This window comes from Ostrea edulis, chromosome 6, assembly GCF_947568905.1.
Source record: "Ostrea edulis chromosome 6, xbOstEdul1.1, whole genome shotgun sequence".
Classification (NCBI taxonomy): domain Eukaryota; kingdom Metazoa; phylum Mollusca; class Bivalvia; order Ostreida; family Ostreidae; genus Ostrea; species Ostrea edulis.
In genome coordinates, this window is record NC_079169.1 from 36209510 (window position 1) to 36219707 (window position 10198).

The window sequence follows — 10198 nt, forward strand, 5'->3', positions numbered from 1 at the left end:
TACAATGCAGCTGTTTGTTGTTGTTACCATAAAAGGTTTCACCAAATGACGAGCATTGTGTGCAGAATAGGATTACACGATTGGTTGATTGATTGAATATTATTTAACGTCTCTATCGAGGCTTTTTCACTCATATGGAGACGTCACCAAGACTGGTGAAGGGCTTTAAATTTAGGCCTTTGGCCATTGAGCAGTGAGGGTTCTTTAGCGTGCCACATCTGCTGTAACATGCCCCATCCGTTTTCAAGATCATCTCCGAGGACCTGTGACATTCACATCTGATGCCTAGCGTTTGGCGATTTTAATGTTTTAACGACTTAGGTCTGTCGCGGCCGGAATTCGTACCACGGCCTTCCGCATGCGGGGCGAACGCTTTAACCTCTAGACCACTGCGACGGTCTCTTATACGTGGAACTCTTAAGAATGTTTATACACACACACACACACACACACACACACACACACACACACACATATATATATATATATATATATATATATATATATATATATAATATATACACAATGAACAAGTACCGTCATGTGACAGTATCGGAAATAGGATCTGAAAAGAGCTGCTTCAAGATATGTGACAGTATCGGAAATAGGATCTGAAAAGAGCTGCTTCAAGATATCTGTATAGTGTGATTTTCAATTTTATTATATATTTGTTATATAATACAGGATTTCTGCATCCCTGATATGAACAGAGGTTCGCGCCCTTTATCACACACCCTGTATCAGCACCCTTTATTTTATTATTTATTTCACCCTCAATCGTACGTTTCTGGAACACCTCTGTAGTTGTCATACGGAGTACCTCGGACTTTTTCGGCTTGGAAGCAGACAATATGATTTTGTAACCAAATAGAGAAAGAGAGAACGCTGGAATCGTTAGCGAGGAGAATTGGAGAACTTGAGGAATTGATCAAGTTGGTCAAGATGTAACACTAATTTTAGCAAATAGTAATATCAAACTATACTTGATCTAAATTGCTATCTTATGTTATATACCGGTACATGTATTCATTGAATATCTTAAATCATTCTAAAACAGTAATCGTTGTTTTAACTTTATCTGTTAATGAGCCCTTAAAATTCACTATTTTCAAATATACAATAAAAATGATAATACATGACCAAATCTGCATCACACTCCATATCAACCCTCGGCCAATATCAGCCTACGGCCCTCGAGCTAATATCGGAGTCTCGAGTTGATATCAGCCTACGGCCCTCGAGCTAATATCGGAGTCTCGAGTTGATATATGGAGTGTGATACAGATTTGGTCATGTATTATTCTCTATATATTTTCTCTGGTTATGTGGTCAAAACCACGATTATAGGACAAAAATCTTTCACGATAGCAATTCTAGCACTTTCAGTGATTTTAGTCACTTGTCGCCTAAATGGAAAGTCGCACAGCAATCCGTTTGATAAACCGGATTTCAATTTGAAAAGAATGATGTTTACTTTATTTTGAAGTGCTCGGTGTTTCTTATTTCTCATTGATGTTACCCGTGATACTCATCAAAACTGTATTTAGAAATCCCAAGTAAAGATATGTAATCATTACACAGTTTATCAAAAACAAAGTTTCAGCTGTCACAGGAACTCGGAGCCCTAATAGGTATTCGTTCCAGTTCGAGTAAATCTTTTATTTCTGTTCATGTTAAAACTGAGTTTTGATTCTTATACTTTGTTTTAAACTTGGTATTTTTAAAAGACTATGTGGAAAATTTGAAGAACTTACTTATATTTTCAGATAGAGTAGGCCTTTACTTCGTAAACAATATATATTTTCACGATATTTCAATATCTAGTATAATGACTACTAAATAGAGTATTCCTCATGCAGGTTTTTGAGGTGTTTTACTATCAAGAAATAAAAATGTGCCCGAGAGACAATGCTCTATTTCTCTCCCCGTAATTTGAGTATATTGTAGATATCATGCATAGCTACCGTCCCATTTATATCTTAACCTTTCAAATCAGATCACTCTGTATCTGTAAAGTTATTGTTTACGTTGAGCTTTGAACTGGCTAGTAGGGATTATTATTTTTCTCTCCATTGGACACTTGGAGGAATTTTGCCATATCCAATCCTTATCATTGGTGTTATTTGATTATATTAGCATTTTTACTATCAAATTACTTATCATTATATATTGTTGGTTTTTTTTTAATTCTGTTTCATCATTTTAAACATGTAAGCCTATCTATGAAAATAATGTATATGTTTTGTGAAAATATATTTCCTTCCAAGAATCATTGAAAGTAGGTGCAAGTGACATTCAAATTGGATGCCAAATACTCCCACAATTTAATATACAAGATTTTTCAGTGACCTTGACACGTTACATTTAGCCTTGAAACAAGGTCACGTTTCACAACTACTTGATTTTTCGTTCTGCTCATTTTGTTGTCTCTTCTTTGGACAATAGAAACAGTCTATTGGAGATCACAATTAAGCAAAACTTTATGACTACGAAATTATAGGACCAAACCAAAATTTTTATTTTGGTCAAACTCTGGGATGGACTATCGAAAACAAAACAGTTATAGTATTAAATCTCCATCACAACTCTGTAACTAGGGATTCATACCAATTCGATAATATGCCATTGTGTCTTTTCTCAATGAAAAATGAATAATAAAAAAAAGAATTGAAAAATCAAACCCTTTATTACGTAACATTAAGTGCCTGTGTCAGAATCGTAAAGAAGTCAATTTATCATTTTAGAATGTTGATTGCGTTCCAAATACATTGCGCGTCATTTTTAGCAACAATGCTCCTACTTGTTAATGACTAATCCCTGATCTCGCGGTGGATGGGATAATGGCGAGACTTACTGGATACTTAGAAGTGTGTTTGTCGACCTGTTTAGAATGACTTTAGTTTCCCGGACACGAAGCTCTCTATCACTGCTTGGGGGAGATATATGGTCCATAATAAATGAACAACTTTACTTTCATTGTACAATCACCTTCAAATACTTTATCTCTCAAAAAACGTTCAAGTTGTCCCACAAACAAACCTAAATTTCACAACACAGATTTAGATTTAAGTGGCCACATAAAAGACACGAAAACACTCTTATTTCTTGCTGAGAGATAAGAAGGTGAGAACTAAAATAACCACCCCATGTATGTTAAACATTAGGAATGTATACACAGCACTATTTGCGACCCGCGGAAACGTTATAAAGTCTGGTTAATAAAGACTGTTCTCCTCCCCCAGGGCCGACCGTTAGAGAATCATTCCAAGCTGAAAAATCCCACATGTCATTTCAGAGTTTATACCCATTGTAAGATTTTGGATTATGGTTAGGTCCGAAGTCATCAGCCAACTAAGACTGCTCAGCCTCCTGTCTAAAATACAATCGTGTACTTTTACATGTACAATGAATTTAAGTCTCGTTTTTAACAATGTAAATGAGACAAGTTTTAAATTTGCCCTTTTCGTTTGATAACGTAGATCCACCACAGAATTTTTTCTTTTAATCCAGAATATTTAAAAATGGGGGACATTGCACCTTAGATGATGTTTTTTCTGCCCCCCCCCCCCCCCCCCAATTACAGTTCCCTATTTTGACAAAAAGTAAACTTTTTTAATTTAGCTTCTCTATACAAAATCTAGTCCCGTGGTGATCCGAGTTAGATTCATTGATTGATTGTATCCTGTTTAACATCCCTCTCGATAATTTTTCACTCATATGGAGACGTCACCAATACCAGTAAAGGACTTCAAATTTAGGCCTATGTTCGGCGCTTACGGCCATTGAGAGTAAGGATTCTTTAGCGAGCGTTTGGCGACGGACCTGTCACTACCTGTTTTAATGACTTCGGTCTGTTGCGACCGGGATTCGAACCCGCGAACGCTCTACATCTAGACCACCAGAATAGGTTCTCAGTACCCCTTGCTTGTCGTAAGAGGTGACTAAATGGGGCAGTCTTTCGGATGAGACCGCAAAAAACGAGGTCCCGTGTCACAGCAGGTGTGGCACGATAAAGATTCTTCCCTGCTCAAAGGCCATTAGCGCCAAGCATAGGCCTAAATTTTGCAGCCCTTCACCGGCAGTGGTGACGTCTCCGTGTGAGTGAAAGATTCTTGAGAGGGACGTTTAAGCAATATTCAATCAATCTATACAAAATTTATGCGGCGGGGTTGGGGTGGGTGTAATTCCATAACTTCCTCAACATCATCCACAGCAAGTTGCACCTTTTACAAAAATTGAGGAATTTGAAATGTGTAACGAGAGGAAATACAAGTAAACAGTTTTCTCTAGTTTCATGAAAGTAGTACAGTAATACAGATTCTAAAGCTGTCTGAACACAACATATAATTTGTTTCTCCTACACTTATTCACGAGTGCCCCGCCTCCCTGGTACATATTCCTTATCTCAGGTTATAATCATTTTTCATCAACTACATATATAATTTTTGTATATTCATTGTGCATATTGAAATATTAAAATCTACTTCGCACGTAAATGCTAAAAATTCAACAACAAAAAACAAAACAAAAAACCCCACACATACACTTGAATGAAAAATGAGTGTAGATAACGAACAGTGATCAATCTCATAGATCCTATATATTAAAGAATATAAAACTGAGGGTAGAATTTCTTGAACACTCCATAGTATAATATACACTCGTCGTACTGGTCAAAGAATCTGGCTTAAACAGATTTGCTTTGGGTTTAATGAAAATGGGGTGGGTTTTTTATTGGTATGGAATAAATACCTTATACTACATATAACTGATTTAAAACAAAAAAACAAAACAAATATCCCCTGAAATGTGGACCACCAACCAGTGGGGCTGGGCGACCTACAAACTTTTGCCGGTTCGTAGTTTGTACAGCAGAGAAGCTAATTTTCATAATGCAAAGAAATATGTAAGCGTTGTATTTCCATAGCAACATTCGATAGGTCAGATTGGAGGAGGGAATTTAATTACGGTATACATCGGATTTGATTAAATCTTATTAATACCTGTGTGTGTTTGACGTTAAATTAATTAGCTTCATCCTATATTAATTTAACAGACTTTTGTTAAAGTTTCAGAGAACCTCCATCAATATTGAATAAGAGATTGGCATAATTAGTAATGTAAGGGACGGTGTACGCTCAAAATTCATGAATTTTATTTCCAATATACGTTAAGAGATTTAAATGGGCATGTTTAAATGTTTATGGTGCTGTGGGTTCAGGTTTTGATAAAATTTGACAATTATCATAGAAACGGGCCGAAATAATTAAACAAACAATGGTTTACACCTGAGATAGGTGAATTATCTTTATCCATTACCCCCCCCCCCCCCAACCCCCCAAAAGCTTGAATTGAAGTGTTTGTGTGTGTGTAGATCAAAGTGGAGAAACACGCACTTGTCTGTTATATTCTAACAATATCAATTCAATCAAACATTCAATTTCTAATGCTAAACGTTTATCAACTTATAAACATACGTATACATATCCTGGATAAATGGATGGGACCAATATGTGGCTATTAACAAATGCAGGCAGTCCCAAACACGAGTTTAATTGAATCAGTATGAAAGCATAGCAGATATTTAATTACAGAGCAGAGATATTTTCCAGTTGAGAGGGCTTATGGATATTTGCGAGCACATTAATGAGATGACGGCGAAGAGCACAATAAGGTAGCCCCTACACCCTGGGTTAATTACCGTATAAAGGGACGGGGGAGTTTATTTCATATGTCATATATTCTTATTGATTTATCACATTGGCTTTAGTATCCAAGGTTATGATAGTGCACTAAAGATCTTCCTACTGCGGGTATTAAAATGTGGTATCCTGGCAAAAGTTAAATACCTGTATTATGGTATTCTTTGTGGCACTAATCTATCCTACTGCCAATGCTAAACCTAGATTCACTGAAATAATATCTAACTCACTGCAACTGCTAAACCTAGATTCACCGAAATAATATATAACCCACTGCAACTACTAAACCTAGATTCACCGAAATCATATTAAACCCACTGCAACTACTAAACCTAATTTTCAATACACAAAATTAACCAGAATAATGTAACCCAATGCAACATGCAAAGCCATTTTCTACAGATACAAAGTTGATTGTTTCGCATAGTCCACACTTCCGTGTTAACTGTTGTGCAGTCTGTTCTTTCATGGAGTTTTAATCAGTCACAGCTTTGTAAAAAAAAAATCATTGATAGGCAATTACTAGTCAAATTATTTTACTTTCATCTCCAAAATCTATAGTTAATTACTCACCTCTCAGAATGAATTAAATGCCATGCCAGTTCTTATCCCAAGCAATTAAAAAAAAAAGGGGGGGGGTTGCCTCCTTTATTTTCCTGAAAAGTTTGAGGAAGTTCTTTCCTTTCTATCAGACTGTTTAAACGGCAACATAAATCGATGTTTTGTGCAACCAACAAAAGCATTTCAAGGTTAGAATTACCCGTAAATAATGGTGTAAAGTATCGCGCTTTCACTATCAGAAGGAAAAGTCCTTTATAGTATCACAATCATAAATGATTTCGTCGACTCTCAAAGTGCAAAAAAGGATTTCAGTTTTAAGACCTTCGTGATGGAATGTGTAGGAAAATCGCAATCACAAGATTTGAATTCTACGATCACTGTCAAAGAAATCGATAACATTCTATAGAAAATTCACGACGGTAAAGATTAGACATCTTACAATATGAGCTCATTTGTAATTAATTGTGATAAATAACTATAACTTGGTAAATACAAAATATCAAAGGTCATGTGAAACGACAGTACGACCTTGAAACCACAGGCACTTGGACATCTCTGATAAAAAAAATTGTCTTCCTGTAAGCAACATAATTTGCTTAAAGGAAGACAATTTTTTATCATTGATATTTAAAACGCCCAGTGCCTGTGCTGGAAACACAACAACAGTAGAACAGAAATAATTCTACCTTACCCTCGACCTCAAACCCTTTAAAATAAGTGCCTAATTTAAGTCCACGAAGCTGACTTGAACAGTATAAACTTTGAGGGGGGGGGGGGGTGACCCATAGCATTCAATGAGTAAAAAATAATTAACATTTCAAATTTGGGACCTACAATTTCAAACTCAATTTACAACCCTTCAAATCTTAATCGATTTTGGGCTAAGCTGGACCCTCCTATAATTTTGATCAAGATATGTGCAAACATTGTAATAAAATTGATTCCTTCGACAACATTTCCGCTGCGTGCAGTCACTTCGTCAACACAGATTCCAGTTTACACAATACCCTAACGTCAATTTTCGGGCGATAATGAGCTTTCAGGAGGGGCAATCATTTCTCATGTTGTCATATCTTTAGACAATCTTGACAGGAGAAACAGTAATCAAAGTGATGGTGTTCAACTTTACCCCCCCCCCCCCTCCTAACCCCACCCCAGGAATCACAAACAAATGATGACATCAATATTTAAACCCAAAATCAAACACAAAACTTTAATTAGAGAAACATTTTAAAAAACTAACTTTTTTGAATTTCTTGCTATAAAAACCCCCACATTGAAGGCTAATGCTTTTTATGGATATGATATGACGAGATGCAGGTTAAAGTATGACAGCTTTATTCAATGTGAAGTCTATGAGGAAACTAAAAATATTCCTTATTTCATCCATATAGGAAAGGGCATTCAGAAATAGTCCATAGACTTTGTAAAGGTACAATTCATGCGCATCAACATGTTGGGGTCCCTTACTATTTATCAAAGGCAATACGAAATGATCCTAAATAATAAATTATATGCCTTCATTCACAACCTTTCAATATTCAGTTTGCAAGTTCAATGTATAGAATTTTAATACAGGTAGTTTTGTGTGCTTTAAACCATCATTTCAATTTCGGGGCTTACCATCACATTATGTTAGTATAATACACAAGGTTGTCCTCATGCATATTGAAGGAAGAAATGTAGATTTTACAACTAACCTTTATCTCGCTATTCTACCCCATTTATTACAATTGTCCGTGTAAACACTTCATACGTCGCAGAGGAAAGAAATAAAAATTCATATGCAAACACTGAGACATTCATTTATTGAACTTTACCCCGTGTTCCTTAGTCAAGGATTTCCGACGCGCTACGTTCTTCATAAACCGGGGATGAAATGGGGTGAAAGGAATACCCTTGGGTTAAGAGAGGAATACCCTTGGGTTGAGAGAAGAACACCCTTGGGTTGAGAGGAACACCCTTAGGCTGAGAGGAACACCCATGGATTGGGAGAGGAACACCCTTGGATTGGGAGAGGAACGCCCTTGGATTGGGAGAGGAACGCCCTTGGATTGGGAGAGGAATACCCTTGGGTTGAGAGAGGAACACCCTTGGGTTGAGAGGAATACCCTTGGGTTGAGAGAGGAACGCCCTTGGGTTGAGAGGAATACCCTTGGGTTGAGAGAGGAACACCCTTGGGTTGAGAGGAATACCCTTGGGTTGAGAGAGGAACACCCTTGGGTTGAGAGGAACACCCTTGGGTTGAGAGAGGAACATCCTTGGGTTGAGAGGAACACTTGTATAATTGACTATATATAGCGAAGTAGAAATCTAGGGTTTTTTGTGGGAAATATATAACCTCTGCTTTTAACTACGTGTTCAAAGCACGTACTTTTGCAGATAAATTTGGGTCAAAGTAATTTAGTACCACCCTTGATTATAAAATTGAAGAGAATGAAGTTTTAAAATTTTAGCAGCATTTACATGTAGGTGTATGTCACACCATCAATACATTTAATAGATGAATCAGGAAATTTGAGTTATTATGACTGCATCAAAATACCTCAAAGGAACTTGGCGATGCCCCCACCCATTTGTTTGAATTGCAGCATTAAAGCACCAGTAATACTGGTTGCGTCTGTGACCTGTGTGTAATAGAATAGTGCAGTACTTACGGTTTGCCGATATTCTTATACTTCTCCGCCCCAGCAGCCACATATTGCCCATCCTCCTTCATGTCATCAAATCCCGAAATTTTGTGTTTTCCTGAAGGTGTGTATACATTCCTAATTGCACCAAATCTCGGGTTCAGAGACTTCCCAGCATCATCCAGAAAGGTGTCGAAATTTCTGTACCGTTTAGGGTTGACTAGCAATGATTTACTTTGGTAGTGTTCCTCACCGTTGATGAAGAAATGCGCGGTGAAGCCTTTCATGGCGCCTCTCATATAGTTGGGGATTTCCGTGTCCCCGTACCCGTGGTCTTCCATCACTTCGTCTGGCAGTGCAACAATCACAACCAGGAAAGGTAAAATAGACTCTTCCCTCCTACTCTTCTCTAAGCGTTCCACATGCAGGTTCCTGTAGTTTTGACGTTTCTTATTAAACAGTGACTTGGAATAATTGTAAACTCAGAGACAAGGCGTTCTTCACTATTGGTCTTCCACAAAGTTACTAATGAAAATGTCAATAATTACAGACCGTAGACCGCTAGTTAGACCATTCTTGTAATAAAGCTTTGGATGTCGCGTATCTAAGCAAACCGGAGGTGTAAACAAAGTCCTTCTTATTTGTCAATCAAATCCCGAATACAACCACGGCATAGGTAAATCCCGCGATTCTAGAGAAATTCCCGACATGGCTAAGAAACACTACAGATCGATTTTCGTTTCTTGGAGAAAAACATGCATAACTGCTGGGCAGAAAATTAGTATCCTGTGTTTTAGCGGAATCAAGAATCGTGTTCTGACACCTTAAAGCGTCTAAAGTCAGCTAACACGTAAAAACGATCTTCAATAGAACCACACAGCGAAAGACAACAATGAAATTTTCTGTTGAGGTGAACTCTTCCATATAAAAACGCTCTCTCTACCTGGTAAGCACTGATTTGCCGTAGAAAACACAGGACTTAGTTTTCTAAAGAAATATAAGGCATTTAAGCCAGGTTAGATTATTTACGTATTTCTGTATTCATGTTTACATTTATTTCTTAATTTTAAGCAAGCTGGATCGAAAAGTTATCAGTAGATAAAAGCCCGCGGTGTTACTTGATATACGACCGTGTTGTTAAAATCAATCGGTTCGATGTCTAAGAGTTACATTTACAATAGCCTGTTGATACTTGAGCATTCTTTTGACATTATGGCTACAAATGCAGAGTCGAAGCTTGATAAAGGAACTTGGAAACAAAACTGGATCACGTTGCAATTCTTTATGCAGTAAGTCAAAGCAGTT

At 37.1% G+C, this 10198-nt stretch overlaps 1 protein-coding gene across 12 annotated transcripts in view; it reads right to left on the reverse strand.

Moving 5' to 3' along the window:
- Positions 1-9905, reverse strand: part of LOC125683221 (uncharacterized) — a 68790-nt gene extending 58885 nt beyond the window's left edge. For 11 of the 12 annotated variants that reach the window (XM_056139498.1, XM_056139478.1, XM_056139487.1 and 8 more), the window contains exon 1: positions 8921-9896. In XM_056139498.1, the coding sequence (XP_055995473.1) occupies positions 8921-9234 (314 nt within the window). In that variant the 5' untranslated portion in view covers positions 9235-9896. Of the gene's footprint in view, positions 1-8920 lie in introns of all 12 variants that reach the window. The other variant, XM_056139469.1, reaches the window with a different exon arrangement.
- Positions 9906-10198: the final 293 nt, after the last annotated feature.